This window comes from Ursus americanus, chromosome 2 (assembly GCF_024610735.1).
Source record: "Ursus americanus isolate L20-20 chromosome 2, mUrsAme1.1.p, whole genome shotgun sequence".
Taxonomy (NCBI): domain Eukaryota; kingdom Metazoa; phylum Chordata; class Mammalia; order Carnivora; family Ursidae; genus Ursus; species Ursus americanus.
This window is the reverse complement of record NC_142128.1, coordinates 100,511,770-100,537,799: the sequence shown is the minus strand read 5'-3', so window position 1 is coordinate 100,537,799 and position 26,030 is coordinate 100,511,770. Positions and strand designations below refer to the sequence as shown.

At 57.2% G+C, this 26,030-nt stretch overlaps 1 protein-coding gene across 1 annotated transcript in view; it reads left to right on the top strand.

Annotated features, from left to right (window-relative positions):
* The window catches only part of PARP1 (poly(ADP-ribose) polymerase 1), a 38,371-nt gene extending 12,413 nt beyond the window's left edge, over positions 1 to 25,958 (top strand). Inside the window, exons 4-23 of the mRNA XM_045796662.2 lie at positions 511 to 725; positions 2,238 to 2,337; positions 4,095 to 4,211; positions 4,908 to 5,084; positions 7,358 to 7,505; positions 8,728 to 8,868; positions 10,141 to 10,392; positions 10,496 to 10,564; positions 10,806 to 10,938; positions 12,993 to 13,188; positions 16,912 to 17,040; positions 19,141 to 19,224; positions 20,476 to 20,598; positions 21,040 to 21,168; positions 22,204 to 22,302; positions 22,760 to 22,912; positions 23,748 to 23,875; positions 24,508 to 24,569; positions 25,146 to 25,260; positions 25,484 to 25,958. Coding sequence (XP_045652618.2) covers positions 511 to 725; positions 2,238 to 2,337; positions 4,095 to 4,211; positions 4,908 to 5,084; positions 7,358 to 7,505; positions 8,728 to 8,868; positions 10,141 to 10,392; positions 10,496 to 10,564; positions 10,806 to 10,938; positions 12,993 to 13,188; positions 16,912 to 17,040; positions 19,141 to 19,224; positions 20,476 to 20,598; positions 21,040 to 21,168; positions 22,204 to 22,302; positions 22,760 to 22,912; positions 23,748 to 23,875; positions 24,508 to 24,569; positions 25,146 to 25,260; positions 25,484 to 25,565 — 2,652 coding nt within the window. The 3' untranslated portion in view covers positions 25,566 to 25,958. The remainder of the gene's footprint in view (positions 1 to 510; positions 726 to 2,237; positions 2,338 to 4,094; positions 4,212 to 4,907; positions 5,085 to 7,357; positions 7,506 to 8,727; positions 8,869 to 10,140; positions 10,393 to 10,495; positions 10,565 to 10,805; positions 10,939 to 12,992; positions 13,189 to 16,911; positions 17,041 to 19,140; positions 19,225 to 20,475; positions 20,599 to 21,039; positions 21,169 to 22,203; positions 22,303 to 22,759; positions 22,913 to 23,747; positions 23,876 to 24,507; positions 24,570 to 25,145; positions 25,261 to 25,483) is intronic.
* Positions 25,959 to 26,030: the final 72 nt, after the last annotated feature.

The following is a 26,030-nucleotide window of genomic DNA, read 5'->3' as shown; positions in this document are numbered from 1 at the left end:
ATCTCACAGGCTCGGAACTCCTGAGAATGTCCAGCCTGGACTCAAAGCTGGTCCACGAGGCTGCACGGGGTTCTAGTGTGTGGATTTATTGCCGCTCTGAGGGAGGGGCCTTCATATGTAAAAAGGCAGCGGCGGGGATGGCAGAAAAGCCGGCTGGAGTGGGGGCCTGGTGGGGGGTGGACCCGTCCTAGGTGGTGTTCCAAGGCCAGCTCTGCTTACGTCAGCTCGGGGCCAGCAGAACATTATCAGGGAAGAGGTAGCACGTCCTCATGGGCCCAGGTAGGTGGGTGGGTGGGTGGAGTTGACCCCATTTAAAACGGGGGTGCTGAGGCTTAGGCTAGCACACAATCCTGGGTGGGAGAAAGCAGTCCGAGGCTGCTGGCAGCCCTTGCGGTACCCTTGGACCTGAAGCCCCGCTGGGTGGGGTGCTGACTGGCCCCTGTGTCCCCCAGGTCACCGATGTCACCATTCTTCTTGTCTTCTTGGTACCACGTGTGGTTCTTCCTGCAGGGCCAGATACGCCTGTCCAAGAAGATGCTGGACCCAGAGAAGCCCCAGCTGGGCATGATCGACCGCTGGTACCACCCGAACTGCTTTGTGAAGAACAGGGAGGAGCTGGGCTTCCGGCCCGAGTACAGCGCCAGCCAGCTCAAGGGCTTCGGCCTCCTCACCGCCGAAGATAAGGAAACCCTGAAGAAGCAGCTCCCGGGAGTCAAGAGTGAAGGGTGGGTGGGGGGCCATGGGAGGGGTGGGGGGCCATGGGAGGCGGGGTGGGGCTCCGGTGAGACCCTGCAGATGCCAGGCTATTCCCGTGTCTCCCTTTGCTGACACTCAGCAGGCTGGGGTCACAGAGTGAGGGACAGTGACAGCCGCGCCCCTGCCCACCCCTCCCCAGCGCACGTTCCCAGTTCCCCATCTGATCCACGGACAGGTGGAACCGGTTCGCCACCACATGCGCACACGCTCCCACCCTGAGTATTCCCCCTGCCCAGGCAGACCACCACATCTCCTGGGACCCCTGGATGACTCGCTTTCCTGTCCCCACGGCCTCCTGTGTCTGGGTCTCTCTGATGCTGCTGCTAGGAGGATTGTGGTGGGAGAGGGGAGCAGTGGATGAGACGTGTCAGAATGGCGTGGGGTTCCTGTGGCTCCAGCATTTAGGATGGGAAGCCCAGTCGGAGCCAGTCTGGAGTCCATGGGCGCTTACTCTTTCCTGTTCCCTCTGCTGTCCCCTGGGCCCCAGTCTGGAGTCACTTGGGTCATGGGCACAGAAGGGGAGGTGTGTCAGAGCTATGCCCGGCTGTGGATGGTATTAGGATTGGGGTGACCCTGACCTTCCCATCATCGAGCAGCTGTCATGCACCACCTGGGTTCATCGCACACGAGCTCGTGGGCAGTGTATGCGGCTCTGGAATAGGTGGGGAAACTGGAAAATCGGGCTCGTGGATTAAGGTCCTCAGGACAGCACCGCCCGTGATGTGCGTGTCAGGAGGCAGGAGCTCACGCGTGTGCCGTTGTAACAGCCGGCATCAGTGGGGCACTGTAGTGTGGCCGGCACCGTGCCAGGCGCGTGACGAGGATAGTTCACGGTCCTGGAAGGTACACGGCGTTCTCTGTTCGTGGATGAGGGAAAATGCTAGGGTTTGAAGTCAGGTCTGTAACAGCTGCAGCTGAATTTTAACCACTGTGACCACCCCAGCCTGTTCTGGGGGGCTGCGACGGCCCTCACTGCTTCCCTCAATCGGGTGACTAGCAAGCTGTGCGGAGACTCTTGCTCCCGTGGGCGGGATTTAAATGATGGTGCAGCCCCACCTCGGAGAACCGCCGTAGGAGCAGCCCTGTGCTTTAGCTTGAAAGGCTCGGCCCCTGGCACAAGTGGTTCATCTTTCCACAATCCCAGTCCCTCGGCAACACAGTCCCTGCCAGAATCTTCCAGCTGCTTCATTCGTGCCGAGAGATACATGGGGGTTTTCATGTCAGATGGGGCCTGAGCCATGGATCCTGGACAGGCAGTTCCAAGGCCCTGGGGTCACCCCTGAGCCGCCTCTTGGCAGCAAAGTATGTGGGGCCCATCGCCAATACTGCCTGGGCAGACCATGAGCTCCTGGCGGCAGAGTGAGACGTGGTATGTCGGGGCCTGGCAGACAGGAGTTGCAAGGATGTGAAGGTCCTGCATCTCCACCCAGTCTCTGGTTCCAGGGTTCTGATGGCTCTTTTTCGTCCCATGTCTCTTTCAGAAAGAGGAAAGGCGACGAGGTGGATGGGATGGATGAAGTGGCCAAGAAGAAATCTAAAAAAGAAAAGGACAAGGATAGTAAGCTTGAGAGGGCCCTCAAGGTGAGCTCTGAGCTGTGGGTCTCTGCTCATCGTTCTCTAAATTCTCTGCCCTCGTTCTGGGAGGAAAGTTCTGGGGGGCGTGTGCATCCCACTTACCGAGACCTCCAAGAATTCCCAAACTGGGAGCAGTGGTGAAATAGCACGGCTTTCCCTCCACCCCCAGAGCAGGCCTTCGTGCTTGAAGGAGAGCCCCGCTCGGGCTCCAGGGGCTGGACCAGCTGCTCCCCAGCCTCACGGCCCCCTGTGTCCTGCACCTGGAGGGTCGCTGGCACGCACTGCACAGGGAGTGTCACGTTCAGGGGTGCCAGACTTGCGTGGCACGCACAGGAGCCTGGAAGAGACAGGGCTGTTCCTAGTTCTTTAATGGAGAGCTCTTGTGCAAAAGCGATAGGTGTGTAGTGAAAGAGAAGAGAACCGCCCGTTGAGTCCACAGTCACGGATCAGAGATTCAGCGCTGTGTTCATGACGCGTGTGTTGAAGCAAAGTAAAAATGATTGGTCAGAAAGTGCTGGGTGTTTGGTCGCTCACACACGTTCGTGCGTGGTATCCGCGGCTCTGGAATATGTAAGAAAATGAAAAGCAGGGGAGAGCCGGCATCGGTCTTGGGAACACGATTTCCACCTGCTTCGGCGCTCTCGTGAGAGGATCGATTCCATTTTTGCCGGTGGCGGTGGGTTGTGGTTGGTGTTACTCTGCACTTGCCCCGCCCCGTGTGTTCTCCTGAGCGGCGTCAGAGATGAAAAGAATGTCAGAAAATCACATGCTCCCTGGCCTCGGTCAAGCTGGTGGTGTAGTTCGCTTCCTCGGTTTTAACTTGCACCACGAGACTTGCCACGCACTCCCCGGTCCCCGTGACTGGTGACACGGTGCAGGTGCTGCGGGGCGGGGCGGGGAGGGGGGGGCAGATGCGGCGAAGCGGGAACAGACGTGTGTGTGCGCGGTGTCGCTCTGCTGGTTGCTTTATCTTCCTCACTCGAGGGGCGCCTGGCGGGCTCAGTCGCTAGGGCCTGCACCTCTTGACCTCAGGGTCATGAGTTTGAGCCCCATTTTGGGGATAGAGATTACTTAGAAGTAAAATCTTTTTTTAAAAAAAACAAGACAAAACAGGCCTCGTTAAAATCCTCACTTGGCGTGGAGAGTGACTCCATGGGGTCGGTGGGCTGGCATTTTTCTGTCCGGTTTGCAGGGGTGCGGTCTGCCCCTGGGAGGTTGTGAGTAGCTGACCGGGGACCCTAGCGAGGGAGGAGGCTCGCCCCACCCGTGCTCTGACGGGGAGGCCGATGCCGTCCCAGGCAAGGTGGTGGTGAGGAGAGGCTCAGAGCCTCACAAAGAGTGGGCACTGCGTGACTGTTGGCCCCCGAGCTGGAGAAACTCCGTGTCTTGCGACGCATACGTCTGTTCCCGTGTGATACGCTGTGGAGGCCAGCGGGGGGCTTGGGAGTGGTCCCCACCCGTGTTCAGGTTGGAGAACACGCCCCGTGTCCTTGGGTGCAAATGTTGGGGCTGAGGAGCCCGGGCACCCCGGCTCTTTGCCGTGGGGTCTGTCTGGGGGGGTGGTCCCAGGGGCGGCATGCTCCAGGTGGAACTGGAATGCCGCCGGAGTGCGGCGGGGCCGCTTCCCTGCAGGGGACCGGGTTGGAGGTGCGGCTCAGCTGACGCACAAGGACCCCACTGGAGGCTGAGCGAGGCAGGTGAGACCCCCTCTGGTGGGGTCTCTGCACAGAGCTGGTCTGTCAGCTGCCTGGCTCTGTCCGCAGGCCCAGAACGAGCTGATCTGGAACATCAAGGACGAGCTAAAGAAAGCGTGTTCGACAAACGACCTGAAAGAGCTGCTCATCTTCAACAAGCAGCAAGTGCCCTCCGGGGAGTCGGCGGTGAGCTGCCCCCCCCGCGGTGTGGGAGGCCCTCCGCTGGGACGCCCGCTGGTTTTGATCAGGAGGAGGGGAAATGCCACAATTCTGTGGCGTGGTCAGGGCTGTCGTGGTCATGGCGTCCAGGGGCAGGAAGATTGCCCCATACATCAGCCCTGGGTTTAAGTCTTGCGGGGAGACCAGGGTGGGCCGTGTATTTGCCTTGTGTGTTTGTGTCCCACATTTTAAGGCCCAGATCTGGCGGCCGTGGAGCTCCCCTCGTGAGGGAAGGCCTGCCAGCACCCCACCAGTTTCCCTGGCTGACGTAGCTCCTTGCGCAGGAGCAGGGGACGCTCTGGCTCTCCCTTTCTTTCTTTCTTTCTTTTTTTTTTTTTTTTAAGATTTTATTTATTTGACAGAGATAGAGACAGCCAGCGAGAGAGGGAACACAAGCAGGGGGCGTGGGAGAGGAAGAAGCAGGCTCATAGCGGAGGAGCCTGATGTGGGGTCTCCCTTTATTTCTAAATCACCGAGGGATGGGGGAGCTGTGGTGCTTCACGTGTGGACGGGAGGTCTCAGAGTAGAGAAGCCTGAGCTCTGCGTGTAGACTAGCGGCCCCTGGGAGTCCGTGTCAGGGCGAGCCCTCTTCTCTCTCCGTGAGTGTGGTCTGCCCGCTTTGGTGAGTGTCCTTCTCTGTAGCTTCTCCTTTCCTGGCTTCAGATCTTGGACCGCGTGGCTGATGGCATGGTGTTCGGTGCCCTCCTTCCCTGCGAGGAATGCTCGGGCCAGCTGGTCTTCAAGAGCGACGCCTACTACTGTACGGGCGACGTCACTGCCTGGACCAAGTGTATGGTCAAGACCCAGACCCCCAGCCGGAAGGACTGGGTGACCCCAAAGGTAAGTGGGGTGGGGGGTGGGTTCTGGGATCTCAGCAGAAGAACACCGCCATCCCACCTTCTGGGCTTGTCCATGCTCCGAGTCCCCACAACTGCCGTGCCATGTTCCCCGGCCACCCTCACACTCAGAGTACGAAGCTGCGTTGGCGGCTCCGCACACGTGGGAGCACGGGTTTGTCCGATAAAACCCTCCTGCCTCTTGATCTGAGCGCGCCCTCGGTGCCGGGCTCTGTTCTAGGCACGAGGGACGGAACGGAGCACAAATGGATGATGATTCCTCCCTCCGTGATGGGAGGCTTTTTCCTGAGGAGGTTTTCCTGCCTTAGTGCTGGGCGGGGGTTGGGTCTAGAGTTCAAGTAGCTCCTCCTATTGTTGGTCCCCTCTGAATTCATACTGAATTCTCAGGATGCAAAACACTCAGAACCTCGACGGGGGACTCTGCCTGCACGGAGGCTCCGTGCTAGCCGGCGCCGGGTGGCCTGCCCGTGCGAACTGCGGGGGCTGAGCCTGCGGGACGGCGGCACATAGTGGGCGCTCGGGCGTCCTGCTCTCCCTGCCGCCGAACTCGCTTTCCCGCGGCCCCCTCGCCTCACCTGCTTGCGGCCGAAATTACACCCCAGCCCACTCTGCCTCCGTGCTTTCTCTTGAGGGGTCGCTCAGAAACAGCTCTGACCGCCTCACTCCCCGTATCCTCACACCGATTCCCCGTTTCACGGGAAAATACTCTCCGAGTTTTTCTGTGTTTGCCAGTGGTGCAAGCCCATTTGTGGCATTTGTATTTCTTTTACCATCTTCGAGAAAATAAGGTGGTAAGAAATGGGATCCGTCTTGTGTTTTCGTACCAGTTGCACGGCATCCATGTTTACTTTTGAAGGTGCCTGCACGTGTAAGACCTGCTTTCAGGTCCACAGCGCTTGCCGGCTGTGCACAGTCCTGGACTCACAGCCCCGTGTGAGTCTGCTGCCCCCGGGACGTGGCCCACAGAGTCAAGGTCAGCTTTGCCTTTCCCACAACCTGCCCGCTCTGTGGGCCCTCTGCTCGCATGCGTGCGTGTGCGCACGCGCACACACACACACACACACACACACACACACTGTCCAGCTCTTCACACTCCCAGCAACAGGACACTAACCAGCCAGTGTTGCCAGCGTACCGCAGTATGTCTGTTGGTCATGTGTCTTTGCTTGAGCCCTGCTTTTTCAGCCCCTAGCTATCCGAGCAGTCACTGCCTCCGAGGAGCCCTCCCAGAGTTCCCGGTCTGTGTCACGCTGGTGTGTTCGTTGTAGAGCTTAAGCTCCTGTGTTAAAGTTAGCTTTTCTATATCTGACCCGGTTAAGACTGAACTTGTTTCTCGAGGGAAGAAACTGTAACCTCACCGTGATCCGTGGCACAGTAGGTGCTCGGCGTGTGTTGGAGAAGGTCCGTTGCCCCTTTTCTCTGGGGCTTTCACTGAGCATGGGTACGGCAGGAATGGGCTCTTCCTTGATCCCGTGAAGATCTAGGCAGGTAGGGACCGTACTGTCCCCTGAACTCCGTGTGTCAGATGCTCCTGGAGTGACTGCCTGGAGCACAGTCCTTTGTCAGTCCCCGGGAGGAAGGTAAACCGAGCTTTTGGCAGAGTCCGTGTTGAACACTGTCGGGCTCTCTGCAGCCACCATCCCTTCTAGGAAGGGAGAGAAACTCCCTGATTTCCTCTCGGGAAATACTCTCGGCGCGTGCAGTCTCGGGTGGGCATGCGACCTGTGAGGGGCCCCTCGAGGGTGAGGCCTAGAGGTCACAGTCCGGCTGCCCCAGTGGCCCCTGACCACGTCGTCAGCTGATTTTGTGTTTTGTTGGTTTGTTTTTAAGGAAAAACTCTTTGCTTACGGCACCCACGTGCCTGTGTCATTATGAACTCGGAAGCACTAGAAATAAGCGGTTTGTTTACAGCGTTACGTACTTGACTGCTGGAAGCCTCACATCATTTTTTAAGATTTATTTTAGAGAGAGAGCAGGGGGAGGGTCCGAGGGAGAGGGAGAACTCAGCAGACTCCCCACTTAGCGCAGAGCCCCACGCAGCGCGCCTTCTCACGACCCTCAGGTCACGACCTGAGCTGAAACCAAGAGTCGGACGCTTAGCCCACTGAGCCTCCCCAGCCGCACGTCTTCTACGTCATCCCTGATCACGAGAAGTAAAAAGAGGTTCCTTAATGTGGACAGGCTAAATCCTCTTGGCTCTGGCAGGTGGTTATTTCTAAGGAGAACTGGTTTCTTAACTGAAACTTAAATTTTTAGGAGTTCCGAGAGATTTCTTACCTCAAAAAATTGAAGATCAAAAGGCAGGACCGAATATTTCCCCCCGAGACCAGTGCCCCAGTGGCCGCGGTGGCTCCGCCGTCCACAACCTCGGCGCCCGCTGCTGTGAACAGCTCCGCTCCGTCAGGTACAGCCCTGGGCCGGCCGTGCGGGGAGGGCTGGGCCCTGACCTGAGCGGGAGGATGGTCTCCCTCTAGGTCCTCTGTCTGCCGATCCTGTGGGGAAGGCCTGCCCTGCTCCCCTCAGCAGGAGGGAGATGCTTGGGAGGCGGTCTCCTAAGAAAGGCCCACTGGGCCTTACCTGGAACGACATTCCGAATGTTCTTCTGCCCACACGACGGACCTTGCTTTCCCGCCTCCCGGCCACCCTGCCCCGTCAGTGATCCTGAATCCGACGGGATGCTCAGGGCTCTTGCACACAGACCTGCCGTGTGCCTGGCCTGCCGCAGGTGCCGACTGACCAATGCGAGTGCAAACACGCCTCACCAGCAGACTCCGTGAGACCAGTTTGGGGTTCTCCGTCTGCTGAAGAGACTCGTTGCCTTTCTTCAGTCCAAGGCACCTGGTGGAGTCTAAGGCTACGGCCACAGTTGGGTGGGTGGGGGACAAGGTCCGACCCTGAACGCGAGCCTGTCGATGGCCTGCCGTCTCCTGGGGAGGCGCATGTGTGTGTCGTCACTCTGCGTTTACTGCTTGTCGCCTGGGCACAGGTGCGTGTGCAGGGTCAGCGCCGACTTGTCCTCACAGGGAGGCCTTGAGGGACGTCTCCGTCCGGGTCCTCTTGTTTTAGGAGTGCATCACCAGCACTGGTCCACCTCCGCCACAAACAGGCACAGGTCTCTCGCAGGCCTTTTTGGTCTGGGGTCCGTGCTGGACCCGTCGATTGCCGGGTTCTGCTCAGTGTCCTGCTGACCAAAGCTTTGAGTAACTGCTCTTGAGGACATGGATTTGTTTGTTGGGGTTAATTAATAACTATCACGTAAGAAATTGCAGTTTATTTTTAGATGTGAGTTGGGAAAAGAATAAAAGTAATTGGGAGTTCACATGATTCCCCCTCCCTTTCCCATCCCACTGGCAGCCTCGTGCTCCCCACATGCAGCTTTCCCGGTCTGCCTGTGGGGCAGGGCCAGGAGCCCCCGCTGGCCAGGCCAGCCCATTCATGGGGCAGCGTCATCGTCACCCTGGCCTGGTCCTCTGAGTGCCAAGGGACAGGACAGGCTGTCCACATGCTGTCCTGTCCCGTCCTCTGCTTTCATAGATTTTTCCCGCGGGGATACTGAGTAAAGGGGAGCTGAGGGTGTCCTGGCCTGCCTGGGACCTCACGGCCTGACGACTGTTCTCTTGTCCCAGATAAGCCATTGTCCAGCATGAAGATCCTGACTCTCGGGAAACTCTCCCGGAACAAGGATGAGGTGAAGGCTGTGATCGAGAAACTTGGGGGGAAGTTGACGGGCACAGCCAACAAGGCCTCCCTGTGCATCAGTACCAAAAGTGAGTTGAGTCTGGTTTGTAAAGCAGGGACGTGCCATACCTCCTGTGATGGCGAGGTTGAGAGGGGGGACGTGCTGAGTGCGGTGTGGCACCCACAGGGTGCTCCCCGATGGGTGTCTTCTTTGGTCAGCAGCGTTGTTTGGTCCTTTGCTAAAGGAAACCAGCACCTGTATTTTGCAAAGCCGCTCTGTTGTGTGTGCGCGCGTGCCTTCTGTCCCCAGCCGAAGGCTGCCCTCTGCTGTTCTCGGCCAGACTGTCCTTGGGGACACTAACAGTCTTGGCACATCTGCAACCATTGGGGGTGTGGGCAAGCTCTGGAGTCTGCGGGACCACAAAGCTGGGGCAGGACTGGACGGACCCGCATGAGGGCGCTGCCTAAGGGCCGGGAGAGGGGCTTGCTTCGTCAGCCGATATAGAAACTGCTAGAGTGAGGCAAAGTGAAGAGACGGGAATACATTCCAAACGACAGCACAGGAGAAACTCTCAGAGAAAAAACTCTCACGGCATCGGAGGGAAGTAATTTACCAGGTTAGGAGTTGCAAGCGTGAGAGTGGTGACCGCAGCGGTCCCTGGGAAAGCCTGAGGCTGGGTTCACAGAATCATGTGGAGCCACACGTACGCCAGATCGCCAGAGCCATCGTGAGAAAGGACAGAGCAGGAGGCCTTGCGCTCCCTGATGGCAAACTGTATCACGAGCTCTAGTAATCAGAATGGTACGGAGCTGACGTCAGAACACGCGTAGATCAGCGGAACAGACCAGAGAGCCCGGAAGTAAGCCCCCGTGTACGTGGTCAGTTCATCTCCCACGGAGGAGCCAGGGCTCACGATGGGGAAAGCCGGGTCCCTACCTGACACGGCTCACGAAGATTGAGTCAGAATGAATTGAAGACTTGGGTGGGAGACGCGGAGCCATAGAATTGGTAGGAGAAAACACAGACGGTGAGCTTCTCGACCTTGGTTTTGGTGATTTTCGACTCTGGCACCGAGAGCAAGACCGGACCAGCAGGACTCCAACTGGGAAGCTTCCACGTGTCAGGGAAATCATGGGCAGAATAAAGCGGCATCCTGCCAAATGGGGGAGCACCTACGCTCATGCATGCAGGGTCCTGCAGAGGGACATGCTCCCTTCCCGTTGGGGACGCTGGCGCCGCCGTCAGACCACGGCTCCTTTCCGGCGTGCACCTGGCACTAGGCAATGGGGGGCGCGGTCGGTCAGGCTCTGGCTTCACTTCATGCTAACGCTGCAGCTGCTCTTGCCCCTGGTTTGAACAGAGGAGGTGGAGAAGATGAGCAAGAAGATGGAGGAGGTGCGAGAGGCCGGCATCCGTGTGGTGTCCGAGGACTTCCTCCGGGACTTGTCCGACTCTACCGGGAGCCTCCAGGACTTGCTCGCGGCCCACGTCCTGGCACCCTGGGGCGCCGAGGTGAAGGCCGAGCCTGTGGAGCCCGCGGAGCCCGCAGCCCCGAGAGCAAAGTCGGGGGCTGCGCTCTCCAAGAAGAGCAAGGGCCCCGTCAAGGAGGAAGGTGAGCCCTGGTGGCAGATCGCCCGCCCACCCCACTTTCCACCCTACCCCTACTTTCTGGTTTCATTTCTCTCTAATGTTTTCCTGTCTCGTCTCCTTCCAAGGCATCAACAAATCTGAGAAGAGAATGAAATTAACTCTCAAAGGTGGAGCTGCTGTCGATCCGGACTCGGGTGAGCACTTGGGAGTGTGACGGGTGGGTGGTCAGGAGACCGGCGGCGCCCAGACCACACCTGTACCCTCCTGCCTGCTTGGGCTCCCCGGTCCTGAGGACACATGGGTCTTGTGGGTGGCCTCCCGAGGGTGGCAGTAGGGTGTCCAGGCGGGTGTGCATCCCCCTGCCTGCAGACCCCATTCTCCCTGAGCTCATAGGCCCCTCGGAGAAAAAAACAAGGTGCTCTGCCTCTACGACAGGTCTGGAACATTCTGCGCATGTCCTGGAGAAAGGTGGGAAGGTGTTCAGCGCCACCCTCGGCCTGGTGGACATCGTGAAGGGAACCAACTCCTATTACAAGCTGCAGCTCCTGGAGGATGACAAAGAAAGCAGGTGCGTTCTGGGGACAGGATGGAGTCGCTGCAAGGTGGCCCCATGAAGGGGGTGTGCCTGTGAGGGGTGTGGTGAGGCCTTTGACGAGACCGAAGACGCCGGCACCCCACAGAGCCTGGCCTCCTGCTCCCCAACTTCACGGGACGCACTGTCCCACTGTCTCCCGAGACACTTCTTACAGCGGAATCCGGAGCGTCTCACCCCTGTACCCACACAGGGCCCGAACTTGGCTTTTAATGTTCCTTCAGACTCCCTAGGCCCGACTCTCGTGGGTTAACCTGGACTTTTTCTCATTAGCAAGTGGCAGCAGTTTCCCCACTGGAACTCTGGTTCATGGATGAAAGGCGGGCGCTGTGCAGCAGCGGCCTCGGGGGCGTGACGTCCACCCCTGGGAAGCCTTGGCCTGCGGCCGCTTATTACCACCAAGCGGCTGGGTTCTTCCCATTGCCTTAGCTTGTCACCAGCACGTTGATCCAAGAGTGAATATCAGAAACCCTCAAAGTCCAAAGTACCTGGTAGGCTACTTAGATTTTCTGAAGAAATAAGCCCATCGTCATGTGGTTTATCACCTGCTCTGGTGGCCTTGTTTTACTGGTTTTCACAGTGAAGGGACGACGTGGGCTGTTGGGTCAGGACACTTTTTCAGGTCAGCTCAGTATAGCACCTCCCAAACATTTCAGCCAAAAACCCGACCAGAGAATGAGTGCTTGTGCACCTGGGCAAAAGCCCAGAAAACCTCCAGGAAGCCCCAGATTTTCTTTGAATTTTTGGTTTACTTAAAAGTGCATTTAAGTTGGGGCACCTGGGTAGCTCAGTCAGTTAAGCATCTGCCTTCAGTTCAGGTCATGATCTGAGGGTCCTGGGATCAAGCCCGCTGAGCAGGGAGTCTTCTCCCCCCACCCCACCCCACCCCACTTGTGTGTACTCGCCTGCTCTCTCTCAATGTCTTTTTTTTTTTTTTTTTAAGATTTTATTTACTTACCTGACAGAGACAGCCAGCGAGAGAGGGAACACAAGCAGGGGGAGTGAGAGAGGAAGAAGCAGACTCATAGCGGAAGAGCCCAATGTGGGGCTTGATCCCGGAACACTGGGATCACGCCCTGAGCCGAAGGCAGACGCTTAACGACTGCGCCACCCAGGCACCCCTCGGATAAGGTCTTTAAAAAGAAAAAAGCAGTACATACAAATCTTATATTTGAGTTTCGTTTTTTTGTTGTTGTTGTTTAGATTTTCTTTACTTGAGACAGTACAAGCAAGGGGTAGGGGCAGAGGCGAAGGGAGAAGCCTGGCACGGGGCTCAGCGCCATGACCCTGAGTTCATGACCTGAGCTGACGTCAAATGCTTAACCGACCGAGCCACCCAGACGCACCTGTATTTGAGGTTCTGATACATCCTCACTGGGACAGAAAAATTACGTCCTGCATTCTTTCCACTGAGAAAAATGAACTCCCCCAAAGCTGAACAGTGCAGCACCTCGGGTACCAGTGCTGTGGGCCCCCGGTTGCCTGGGAACCAAGAGCGGAACCTGTAGGCTTGGCCTGCATGCCACTGACACACACGCGTGTGCACACGCACACACGCCGCCCGACCTGGTCGCATCGCAGCCTCTGGTCTGAGCCCAGAGCCGGCAGCATCTTTCGAGTGTGTCGCTCGTGGCTGCACATCGTGAGCACAAGACTTCCTTTCACATGACGCTTACTGTGCTGCTTTGAGGAGTGAAATTGGGAGTTTTCGGAAAGTCAGAGTTTGTAAGCCCCAGGGTTTGCTCCGGAGGCTTGGCTGCCAGATCCAAGTGTAACCTGTGCTTTGGCATTTTCTAGGGTCCATTCACCAGTACGGTTATGATGCGACAGCCCAATCCTCCGTTTCATCACAAGTAAAGGTCCTTTGTTGCAGTGTTTCTTTGGTTCCTCTGTGTCCGTCAGCATCCTCATGGGGGTCGAACCTCTTTGTCCCCCAAGCGGGATGAGGCGAAGGGGCACAGCTCCCGACACGTGAGCGGCCGACCCACAGGTTTGTATGCGATGCTCCTGTCGTCCCTGCGCCCTCGCAGGTACTGGATCTTCAGGTCGTGGGGCCGTGTGGGCACGGTGATCGGCAGTAACAAGCTAGAACGAGTGCCGTCCAAGGAGGATGCCATCGAGCACTTCATGAAACTGTATGAAGAGAAAACCGGGAACGCCTGGCACTCCAAGAACTTCACGAAGTATCCCAAAAAGTTCTACCCCCTGGAGATTGACTACGGCCAGGTAATCCCTGCTCTCACATCGTCTGCTTCTAGTAGAAGGAAGGGGTGCCGTGGTGTCCGAACCTCGCCCCAGGTCCCGGGCCTTAGAGGTGAATGCTACCCAACCTCCAGAGAAGAATACCGGCCCTTCCCAGATTCTTCCCACAAAATAGAAGAGGAGGGAACACTTCCCGACTCCCGACGGGAGGCCGGTGCTAAACGCGGACTCTGAAGCCAGGCTCCCATGTCCCTAGGAACATAGACGCGGAGTTCTTAACCGCGTAGTAATGAGCTGAGTGCAGCGGTGCAGGATGATTTCCGCACCACGACTGAGGGGGTCTGAGCCCAGGAATGCAGGGTGAGCGCACTGCTGTGCGACTGCGGTAAAGAGCGAAAACCACACGGTCGTGCTAACAGACACAGAAGCAGCATAGAATCAAGCCCAACACGCTTCCTTCCACGAGTCAGACCCACACAGTGACACGTGAGCTCAGATGACAACGGTGGTGGCATTTTGAGAATGTGGGGGCATCTTTGAAGTTGTTCCCTCAGTGCAACGGGGAGTGGTTCTCAGATTCCAGGTGTGGCTTCTTAGCTGACCCCATGTTTCTTCATAGATCATAGGACCTGGTCTGTCATCAAGATAGAATTACAGTGACTTGGGCTCTGCTGGGGTGCAGTTTTGGGTCCCACATGTTCTCCTGATCATTTCTGTTACACTTTTTTTTTTTTTTTTAAGATTTTATTTATCAGGGTATGAGCGGGAGGAGCGGCAGACAGAGGGAGTCGCAGGCTCCCCGCTGAGCAGGGAGCCCGATACAGGGCTTGATCCCAGGACCCCGGGATCATGACCCGAGCCTAAGGCAGACGCTTGACCGACTGAGGTACCCAGGCACCCCTCTGTTACACGTTTGGGGCTCATCTTCCTGTATATGTTACCACATAGCCTTCCGTTATCTCTTGGCTGATACCTTTGTGGACATCTGTTCTGACAAGGTGCTTACCCTGGTTTTTACATGAAAATCTGTTAGGGTTAGGGGTGCTGACCCCTCCCTGTGAGGCAGTCGAAAATCCACATATAACTTGACTCCCCCAAACTTAACTACATCTGCTGTTGACCAGGAGCCCTACCAATAGCGTAAGTTGATTTCAGCTCCTTTTGTTACACGTGTTATACGCTGTCGCTCTACAATCAGCTGAGCTAGAGGGAAGGAAATACTATGAGGAAATTCTAGGGAGAGAAAATACACTTTTTTTCATGATTTTTTATTTTTATTTTTTTAAGTAAACTCTACAACCCACGTGGGGCTCGAACTCACAGCCCTGAGATCAAGAGTCACACACTGTTCCTACTGAGCCAGCCAGGCGCTCATGTAGTAAAAAAAAAATCCAGGGGCGCCTGGGTGGCTCAGTCGGTGAAGCGTCTGCCTTCATGGCTCAGGTCATGATCTCTGGGTCCTGGAATCGAGTCCCGTGCCGGGCTCCCTGCTCAGTGGGGCGTCTCTCCTCCCTCTGCCCTTCTCAGCCCCACCCCCCTGTGAGCATGCTCACTCTTTCTGTAATAAATAAGTAAAATCTTTAAAAAAAAAATAAATGTAAACAATCCACGTACGAGTGGGCCCGCGCAGTCTGAACCTGTTCAAGGGACGCTGTACTTTTTTAATGGGGGGGAGGGGCACGTTCATTTCACAGAAAGAAGGGAATTTATAGATGAATAAAGATTTTAATTCTCGATCTTTGAGGCCCAACGCCTCTCAGATGGGGAGCTCTCTATAGAGTAACATGAGCTCTCACCATTAAAAATGGAATTTAAGGGTGCTTGGCTGGCTCGTTCAGTAACAGCTCTTGATCTTAGGATTGTGAGTTCAGGCCCCACGTTGGGTGTGCAAATTACTTTAAAATACCTTTTTTTAAAAAAGAATTTACCTTGTCTGTCATGTTGAGGTGGAGATCCTGGCTTGTCTGACTCAGCAGTGCCTCCTACTGGTTAGTTTTTCTGATTTCAAAAATAATGTTTTAGAAATTTTTGAGAAAGACGAAGACACGAGATGGTAATCACCCAGAGTGAAGTGCCGTTAAAATCACGGTGTGTGTCTTTAGCGCTCCTGTCCCTTCGCGGGGACTTTTCCTCACCAGAGAACTGGACTTTCCCTCACCTGCCCTGCACGCTATGTCGCGAGCACCCCGTTCTCCCCCGCAGCTCATGGTGGATGCCGGCCAGTAGAGAGACACAACCACCCACGTAGCCTCGATATTTCAGTAGCTGCATTTTAAAAAGCAAAAAGAGACCATGAAACTAAACTTAGTAATTTATTTTCCTTTTTTCCTCCCCCCTCCCCCCCCTTTTTTGAAACCAAATCTTTGGAATCGGGTGTGTTTTCAGCCCTTGCAGTCTGTCTCCCTTCAGACCGGCCGTCTTTCAGGGCCAGGGGCCGCTGAGTTCGGGTGCGCTGGCCTAGAGCACCTGTTGGGGCTGCACAGGTGGTCAGAGGCCGTAGTTCATGGCGTGTAAATGATCTGTAACGGTGCTACCGAGTACATAAATAGCTCTGTGGTTATTACACCTGAGAGGGAGGTACCCGGTCACAGAGTAATGCATTTATTTTATATTTTTTATTTTATTTTTTTTAAGATTTTATCTATTTATTTGACAGAGACAGCCAGTGAGCGAGGGAACACAAGCAGGGGGAGTGGGAGAGGGAGAAGCAGGCTCCCAGCGGAGGAGCCTGATGCAGGGCTGGATCCCAGGACCCTGGAATCACGCCCCGAGCTGAAGGCAGACGCTTAACCCCTGAGCCACCCTGGCGCCCCCAGAGTATATGCATTTACATAGGGCTTCTAACCGTGAGCAGTTGGCCTTCCCGGGAGCTGGAAGCAGGGAACACGAAAGTGCTGAAGGCTCCGTGTTGGGACGTGAAGTGTAGTCGACAGTCACAGCCAGGCGCACGAACACGGCGCATGGTGCACCACGCAGCCCAGGCAGGCTCGGCAGATGTCAGGATCAACGTTCACTCAGAGCAAATACCAGACGTGGCTAGTTGCTAGGGACACTGTGAGGGACAGGGCGCAGTCCCCACCCTCCCGCCGTTCAGAGGTTTCCAGTGCCGTGTGGGCCTGACTTAGCCTGGTTCCTCAGAGAGCAGGAGTGCGCAGTCCCGTGCAGTTAGCTCGTCAGGAAGTGTGATCGCAGGGTGCAGGGGGGAGGCAGTGGGGGATGGAGAGCTCATGCTGTCGGTCTGTGTGGCAGGAAACGGGTCTGGGTTTGGATCCTTGTATAGAAGGCTGTAGGAACGTCTGGTTGGCCCTGGGGTGAGGCAGTATAAGAAAGGGGAGAAGTCCAGTGTCCCTTTGGTCCATGGTTTGCCCTGGTGGCTGCCTGTTGCTTCCGGGGTGGCGGCGTGGGCCGTGGGCAGGTTCCCAGGGTGGGCAGGGGATGGGTGTGGAGGGGGGAAGGCATTGGGGGGGAGGGTGTGTGCAGGTCAGCAGGCATGGAGCTGGGTGCTTGCACTGGTGGTTGGGGGAAGGATCTGGAGCAGCCACAGGGACTTGGGGGTGCACGGGAAGTGTCTGATCCTGGTGAGACCCACGCTCATGGCAGCCGCTCCCTCAGCCTTTTCCGTGACCACTCAGCCTTTGCTGCTGGTGGCACCCCATCCTGTGGCTCCCTCATCTGTGGCCCAGATGCCACCACCACTTTGCTTGGGTTGTCGAACGGGCTCTCTGACCGGGTTTCTTTTCCCTAAAGGACGAGGAGGCGGTCAAGAAGCTGACGGTGAACCCCGGCACCAAGTCCAAGCTCCCCAAGCCAGTGCAGGAGCTCATTAAGATGATCTTTGACGTGGAGAGTATGAAGAAAGCCATGGTGGAATACGAGGTTCTTGTGCTCTTCGTTTGATCGGCAAGCTCGGGGGCGGCTGGGGGGGGCGGATGTCCGCGTCTCCCGCCTGTCCTTCCGCCTGACACTGAGCCAGGAGTCTGGGCCCGGGGCACCCATGCCCTTGTAAAGGATCACGGACTTGCCGTGAGTTGGACAGTGTGCCGGAGTGAGCTGGCTCCCGGGTCCCCGTCCCCTTGCACGTGTCCCCTGGCTGCCGTGGTAGTGTGTGCAGGCGTGGCTCTTGAGCAGGCCAGCCAGAGTCGTCCGGAAGTCCACGTGTAGCCCATTTACAGTGAAAGGAGCGGCCCTGACAAAGTGTGGAGAACTCCTGACGTTGAGGCATCAGACCGAACTACTGCTTCTAAGAAGTTTGGGGGTGGGGGGTGTGTTGGTCCTGTTCTTCTGCTTGGCGCAGGGTGTCCCTGTGTGGTCTCTAGCCTGGCTTGGCTTTCCCGGGAGTTGAGTGTGGAACCCGTGGCAGGATGGTCCCTGCCTGGCTGCTGTTAGAGAACAGTGTGGAGTTCTGGAGGTCCCCTAACGGGTTTGCAAACGGCCAGGGCTTGTGTGGTCCCGTTCAGAGAGACCCCTACAGCGACCTCTGTCGGGAGGGCTGATCAGCGTGATGGCTTATGGACGGGCTCACCGGGGACGTGGGCCCAGGAACAGGAGAGGGGGAGAGGCGTGCAGGGCGTGGGGAAGAGGGTCTCCCGTTGCCTTTAATGTTGTAGGAGAAATGTCCCACGTGTCGTTTCCAGCTTTCTGTGTCCTGGTTCGTAGAGTTTCTCAACTCTTAACCAGACCAGGTGTCTCCCTGTGACCTGTCATTCCTGTGCTGGCTTTCACTCAGGTGACCTCGTTTCCCAGGAAGACAGGCCAGGGGCCATGCTGCCAGAGCTGGCCAGAGGGCAGCCTGTGGGCCGTGTGCAAAGAGCGGGATGCCCACTCTTCCCCTGACGTGCGGCCTCCCTCCACTTCCCGCGGGGCTGGACTGCGGGTTGCTCTTCAGGGAGTGGGGTGGCTTGTGTTGGGTGAACCCTGTTCTTGTCCTTATGGCCTGTGAGTAGGGTCAGGCCTGGAGACCTGACCTTTTTTTTAAATTGGCACCGAAACCCCACAGTTGGGAGTTGGCTCTTTCTTCAGAGCACTGCCCCCCCCCCCCCAAGAGCTTTCGTGGCTCCTTCCTCGGAGTGGCTCCCAGAGCCAGGGTCTGGTCTGTAGTAACGAAGCTGTGCTCCTTTACATGCCCTGCTCTCGTCTCGAAATAGTTGGCCCACCTTCTTGCCCAGACCTAGCTGTGGCTACTTAACTTCCCAGAAACAGATCTCCCCTCGGGGTGGAGACGTTGTAGCTTGGAGGGAAGAGGGGCGTGTGGTCGGTATCCAACGCCGTGGCCGCCGGCCCGCGGTTCGTGCTGCTGCTCATTCCGTGTTCCCGATGCTTACACAGCCCCATCTGTGGTCCGCCGCAGCTGTGGAGGTGCGCCCTGAGCCCTGGGGGCTCAGGAGGGGGTCAGAGCACAAGCCACACAGGCCACTCCCCAAGTAGGTGTGGGCGCCTTGGGAGGAAAACGGTCCCGTTTTCCGGGTGGGAGACCGAGACTGAGCACAGTCGCCTCTCGAGGGGTGCGGATCACGGGCTTTTCCCGCTATACTTGCCACTTGTGTTGATGGTGATTCCTAAGGTGTGAGCGGAAGCCGTATTGCTAGGGTAACACGTGACCTTCCAGGGAAACTGGTTTGAAAAAGCGTTAATTTGAACAGAAATGTGGATGTTCAGGAGCGTGTACTTACAAAACCATTTCTCACCGCTTCCTGGTCCTTACTCAGCTGGGACCCCAGGGGAGGCTGCGTGAGTGGCCGTCATCCTTCCTTCTGCCACCGGGTGGGAGTTGGGCGGGGCTGGCACACGCGGAGTGTGGGTTTGGGGAGCCCTTGTTGGCTCTTCGCTGCCATAAACGAAGTGAGCAGGACCTTCTTAACAGACCCGGCGGGGCAGGCAGGGCTGGGTCTCAGGAGCCCCGAGGGGGCACAAGCCAGCTGGCCTGTGGTCCGCTGCACGGAGCAGCTTTGCGAGGGAAGACTCCCCCTGTCTCCGCAGATTGACCTTCAGAAGATGCCCTTGGGAAAGCTGAGCAAGAGGCAGATCCAGGCGGCGTACTCCATCCTTAGTGAGGTGCAGCAGGTAGGCGGGGCCGAGCTCCGGCTCAAGGGGGGCGGGGGCGAGGTAGTGAGGTGGCACGCCCCAACGCGTGAAGACCTGGAGGTTTCTTTAATTCCGTAAGTACAGTAAGAGGTCACAAAACTAACGAGATGGCCGTGTGTTCAGTAATCAGATACATAGTGAGCTCCCTGTAAGCTGGGTAAGGTATTTGCTTCTCCTGCCTCCTAGAAACATCCGGATGTTGTGGATTCTTAAAAGTTAGGCTGAAATTGGGGCACCCAGTTGGCTCGGTCCGTGGAATGTGCGACTCTTGATCTCTGGGGTCTTGAGTTCAAACCCCATGTTGGGTGTAGAAATGACGTAAAACTAAAATCTTTGAAAAAGAGGCTGAAATTATTTTGCAGTTACTAGGAAATCTCAGAGCAAAGTATTTTCTCGTTTTGGTTCGTGCTCATTGATCAGCACCTTACCGGGCACCCACCAGTGGCCCGGTCTGCCTTGGGGGAGGGTGCAGGCCTGGCCCGTGGAGGAGGAGGGGTACTCGGGAAGCAGATTTTCTGGCTGGTTCTAGAAAGGAGGCCGTGAGACATAGCCCTTAGATCCAGTGAAAACTGCTTCTGAGCCCAGGCCCCTTCCCCACAGCACAGAGCCGACTGCGGCACAGACCCAAATTGAGGGGGGGGGGGTGCTGGGGCCCTCAGGGGGCCAGGCTGTGGCCTTTTTACCACCTTCTGGCCACCCAGGTTCCCACCCAGCATCACAGCAGTCCAGCTCCTCAGTCTGCATTTATTGAGTACCTTCTGCGTACGGAGCACGAATGGGCACTGTGGCAGGAAGGGAACTTAGCCTCTCTCTGTGGCCACCTGGGCCTTCAGGTGCAAGAAAAGAGAAATCCTTCCCTTAAAACTGAAGATCCGTGGATGGGGGGATGCTGCCAGAATTCGTAGCGGTGGGGTTTTTTCCCCCTATTTTGTTGTGAAAAGTTCCCAAACATTCAAACAGTTGATTTTAAGAGTGCCCATGAGCTCACCACCTAGATGCTACTGTTGACACCTTGCATGGGGGCGGGGGCGGGGAGGGGGGGTGGTGGTGTTACAGGTCCCTAACCGAACAGGTCTTCATAGAAATGAAAGTTTACGAGGGGAGGGGGATCCTGGGGCCGGCATGACACCAACAGGAGCTGGTCTTAAACATTTTCCCTGCGTTTCGTGGCTCGTGCCAACACCGAGCCACGTCAGACTCGCGTCTCAGTCTCTGTCCCCTCCCCCAAAGGCGGTGTCCCAGGGCAGCAGTGACTCCCAGATCCTGGATCTCTCAAATCGCTTCTACACCCTGATCCCCCATGACTTTGGGATGAAGAAGCCCCCGCTCCTGAATAACGCGGACTCTGTGCAGGTAGCCGGGGGTTCCGGAGGGAGGTATGGGTCTGGGTGTCGCTCCCTCAAGGCAGGGGTAGTGCTGGGAGGACCACCTCTGGGTCCTCGTTTTGAAGTAGGATTTCTTCCACATGGGTGGAGACCGACCACAGACCAAACATAGGTCTTCCCTCCCTGCCTCTGCAGGGAGCCAGCAATAGCCCCCCACCCCCATTCTCACTGTAGCCTTGTAGCTTCTGGCTGTCCTGTCCCCCAGGGAGCACACCCCCCTTGGCATCCCAGGAAGTTCCAGCGGTGTTCACTACAAGCCAGCGGGTGGATGACAGACTGTCCCCCACCAGCTGGGAGGCCTCGCCTGCACCTTCTGTTCTGTTACCCGCGTGTGGGTTTTCTCTGCCGAACCTAGATGTGTCTCCCTCACCCTGGTCCCAAGCCCAAGGTTTTCCATCTGTTCCTCCAGGCCAAGGTGGAGATGCTGGACAACCTGCTGGACATCGAGGTGGCCTACAGTCTGCTCAGGGGAGGCTCTGATGACAGCAGCAAGGACCCCATCGACGTCAACTATGAGAAGCTGAAGACTGACATTAAGGTAACAGGCCCCTGTCTGGAGCATCTAAACTGCCTGTCCCAACAGCAGTGTTTCTCCTGGAGAGCTCCTTAAAACATCATTGGCGCCCAGGAGCCGGCCTTCCAGCACATTCCCAGATGCTGTGCTTGCGACCCTTGGAGACCTGCAGAGCGTCTCACCTGGAAATGAGCACCTTGGCCAGGCAGGCTTCCAAGCCAGGGCCTCTAATGCAGAGACTCGTTTTTGAGCCGCCTTCCAGAGAGTTCCATCTTTCCTTAATCTAGAGAGGATCTTGTGTGGCATGAGGTCTAGAAGGTTTGTCACGCCTGTTTCAGAAGCAGAAGTGCCTGTTGGCAGCCATAGGAAGAACATGGTGCCTGGGTTCCTACTTTCTCGGCTCAAGGTGGCCATGCAGGGGCAGAAGTCACCCTGCCTCAGCCCTAGCTTGCCTTGACCGTGAGCGTGGTCTGTCCCGTGTCTCGCCTCCTGAGACCCTGCGGTGTGGCTAGGTTCCCGTGAGCCTGGAATGGGGTGTTCACATCACTGAAGAGAGCCTCTTGCGTAGGACAAGGCATAGCTCTGCGGGTCCAGGTAGAATAAGCCACCAGATGTCACTTCTTTGGTCCCGGGGACACCTTGATGGGAAGGCCATGGCATGGTTTTCTGTGAAGGGCTTATTCTTTCTGTTGACAATTCTGAAGCCTTTTAATTAAGAAGCTGTGAGGAAAACCAGAATTCCTGGGCTTTCTGCACTTTGGCTAAGAACACAAAAATAGAAGAGAGCACAGCCTTTCTTGTGGCACACTCATGTTGTGTGGCGGAGATCACGTTGACGGATTGGTGGTGGTTTGGCGGGTAGAAGCTCTGAGCCACCATGTGCAGGGCCCTGAGGATTCAGAAACACATGGAGCGTTCGTCTTCCTCCTCAGAACCCGACAGTGTATGGGGTCCTTGCGGCTTCTGACTGCAGTCGTGGCTGGGGGACATCTGTTGGCCCCTGTGTTGGGTGGCTCTGCTTGGGGTCTCCCTCGTTGTGACTCCACGACGACGTTCTAGGTGGTGGACAGGGATTCGGAGGAAGCGGAGACCATCAGGAAGTATGTTAAGAACACTCACGCGACCACACACAACGCGTACGACCTGGAAGTCGTTGACGTAAGAATCTTCCTCCTCCTGCCCGCTCCCTCCAGCCTGGGCCTGGGCAGAAAAGAACAGTTTGCTTCTCTTTAACTGACTAGAGGAAGTGACTTACTGTTCGTGGGGGAGGAAAAATTAGTCTTAGGGTTTGGGGGTGGCTTTGTTCTTTGCTTAATCTTTTGTGTTCGTTTCCGATCTCAAAGCCTCATTTGAGAACCAGAAGGTACAATCAGACAGACGCTCAGAGAAGCGCCTTGGGGGCACCACTGCAAGACGGGGTCCTGCCCAGGGTCCTGCCCTAGGCGGCTCGTCCCCACCTGACCCACCACCTCTCCTCCTGCGACGGGCCGCGTCCTCCAGCTCTCGGGACAGCTGGCCCGTTCTCCTGCGTCTGGTAGATCTTGCTGTAGGGTAACAAATGGCTTCTGGTGTCTCGTTCCCTTCACTCCCCCCCCACCCCCCCCGCCCCGAGCAGATTTTTAAGATCGAGCGCGAAGGCGAGAGCCAGCGCTACAAGCCGTTCCGGCAGCTGCATAACCGCAGGCTGCTGTGGCACGGGTCCAGGACCACCAACTTCGCCGGGATCCTGTCCCAGGGCCTCCGGATAGCCCCGCCTGAGGCGCCAGTGGTAGGTGGCTGGCCTGGGGCTGGGCAGGGGGCGGCTGCGGGGCCCGTGTCCAGATAAGCTTTTGGCTGTTGCCCAGAGAGCATCTCACCTCGTTCTCCTGCCCCTAACTCTGGATGACGTGGCTGCACGTCTGTCAGCTGTAGTTTCTGGAACAAAAAAAGTAAGGGGTCTGGGCCTTGCCCTGGGAGCTGACGGGTATGTTAACATGCAAACAACAGGCTTAGGCCACAAGCCAAGCTGAGTCCAGACCTGCCTCTGCCACTTTGCGCCTGGTGACCTCCATGAGCCCCGGTGTGTTCCTCAGGAAACCGTGGGAGGGTGTGAGTGAGGCCCTACCCGGACATGAGGGGTCGATGTGTCACCCCCTGGGTCATAGAGGTGACCCGCCGGACGGGCACTCGGAGGCGGTCTTGCAGGCCTCTCGCCTCCCAGTTGTAATAAGTGGGGAGCAAAGAGTGGCGGGGCAGTGCCTTATGCTAGCACGTGACCTGGGCAAATGCCCTGACCTCCTTGAACCTCACGTTTGACAGAAGGACGGGAACATAATAGCCACCATTTGTCAGGTGTTTCTACGTGCCGGGCACTGATCTGAGTGCATATTAACTTGGTTAATTTTCACAAGGGCCCCGTGAGGTTCTTTCCCCAGTTCAGAGAGGAAGAAAGCGGGGTGCAGAGAGGTTAAGCAGCTTGCTGCGGCCCTGGGTGCCCGGCAGGACCCGGGTCCGAACAGCCTGGCGCGTGAGCTCGGCCTCTGTGCGTGGTCAGCACTCGGGAGGTCGGTGGTGCCCCGGACAGCCCTCAGAAGGTCTTCAGTGGCCCTTTTCCCACCTTCCAGACAGGCTACATGTTTGGGAAAGGGATCTATTTCGCCGACATGGTCTCCAAGAGCGCCAATTACTGCCACACATCCCAGGCTGACCCCATCGGCCTGATCCTGCTGGGAGAAGTTGCCCTCGGAAACATGTGAGTCAGCCTGGCTTTGGGGGAGGGAGGGTCTAGAAAGGAGAGCTCCCCTTGGCCGGGAGGGGACCCTAGAAATTCTTCGCCACAATGGTAGAAACAGGTTTTAGTTAAGTGAACGAGGAAGACCCAGGGTAAGGAACTCAGCCAGGCCTCAGGAACTGGCAGCGCCCATCCTTTGGGCTGACTTGCACGAAGGATGGTCACCCCCAGCACGCATGCGTGCACACAGGTGTTAGATTTTGTGTCTGGGAGCAACTCAGATCAAACTGGAGTCGATCCCAGTTTCAGATTCCTTGCAAAAAAAATCTGGTTGGTCCTGCCTGCATCGGGGGTCTGCCTTGGTCCCTTCGTCGTGACACGGAGAGCAGGGGCCTGGGGCTCACAGGCCGAGAAACCTCCAGAGTGGCCGGCCACAACAGAGTGGCCCTGTAGCAGCGATGGCCGGCACGGACCCTTCATTGTGGGGTGGGGGGGACTGCACCTTCACTTCCCGAAGCCAGGGTGGGAGGGAGATCCCAGCGGGCGTGGGGGGAGGACTGGATTCTTCTCACTTGGCCACCTGATCATCAGACTGGTGGTTTGAGAGCCCAGGGTCATCGGAGGCCCTTCTGAGACGGTCCTCTCTCGCGTAGGTACGAACTAAAGCATGCTTCACACATCAGCAAGCTACCCAAGGGCAAGCACAGCGTCAAAGGTACCGTGTTTGCGAAACCGCCATTCCAGCCCCGGGCGCTCAGGACAGCATGGGGAGGGCGCCCTCTCCCCCTAGCAGGCTGCGCGCCTGTGGCTAGTGGAAAACAGCTGGAGGTTCATTAGAAAATCAGGTCACGCCCTGTCTGCCACTAGTGTCACAAATGCCAACATAGAGTTCCCCGTTCGAGCCCCGGGAATCAGGTGCATCTGCTCTGGGTTTTAAGGTGACTCAGTTGCGGCGCTGAGGGACGTCTCCGACGTGGCGCTGCCTGGGGCGTCTGGGATCTCTGGGGCTCAGGGCGCCTGAGGGTTTAGGGCCTCCCCTGCCAGGCTGAAGTGACGGCTCTTGGCAGAATTAGGATGGGGGGGGTGGCTCTGCGCTTACTGGAATCGGTAAGACGCGCGCCCTGGGAGCTTGGTTTGTAACTACGGGTTTATATCTGGGAGCAGGATGGAGTGTGGAATGCGTGTGTGTCCTTCAAATGGACGCGTGGACCCGACAGTAAATGCATCTCAACTTGAGATGTATTCAGCCTCCGTCCTCACCGTCCTGTCACTTACGCCTTCTGTTGTGCAGGTTTGGGCAAGACGACCCCTGACCCTTCAGCCAGCATCACTATGGATGGCGTGGAAGTCCCCCTGGGGACCGGGATTTCCTCCGGCGTTAATGACACCTGCCTGCTCTATAACGAGTATCCTTTTGTGAGCGTGCCGGGCTTTCCGCTCCAAGGGCCGCCGTGGGGCTGCGGTCACTCACGGGCACCCGGATGACCGGGGGCGGCCGCGTGGAGCCCCTCCGTCCGCCACAGGTGCCCTCCGCGGGGGGACAGACCGCCCCCGGCATTGCCGGCGTGGGGGCGGCGCGTGCACCGGCCCCCGTGAAACCACGTGCTCCTTGACACGCGTCCCCTCCAGGTACATCGTCTACGACATCGCTCAGGTAAATCTGAGATACCTGCTGAAACTCAAGTTCAACTTCAAGACGTCCCTGTGGTGAGCTCGGGCGTGTGGCCGCGGTGCAGCCCGGGGCCCGGGGAGAAGGTGCCTGGTGCCCCGCGCTCCCGGACCACCGGGGCCACCGCGCAGCCGCCGGAGAGCGGACCTTCGCTGCGCTCCTGAGGAAGGATTTTCTACGGACGTTCGCTCACGTGTTTGGCGATTTTTTTCCCCAGCTTTTCAGATCCTTTGTTTGTGTGGGGGTGGGGGTGGGACGGGGTGGGGGCGGGGGTGTCTAGACTAGTCCCGCGGCAGAACGGCTGCCTGCCTTACTGGCTTCCCGGGGAGGAGGGCCGACGTCCACCTTCTTTCTACGAGCCCACCTTCAGTTGCAGTTTTGGAAAAATGTTAAGCATTTATTTTGAGGTAAAAATAAAAAACTAATTTCATACTACTTAGATTTTCTTTTTTATTTTGCATTTATTGTCCCTTTTTTGAGCTGCTTTTGTGTGAGTTCTGTGGGGAG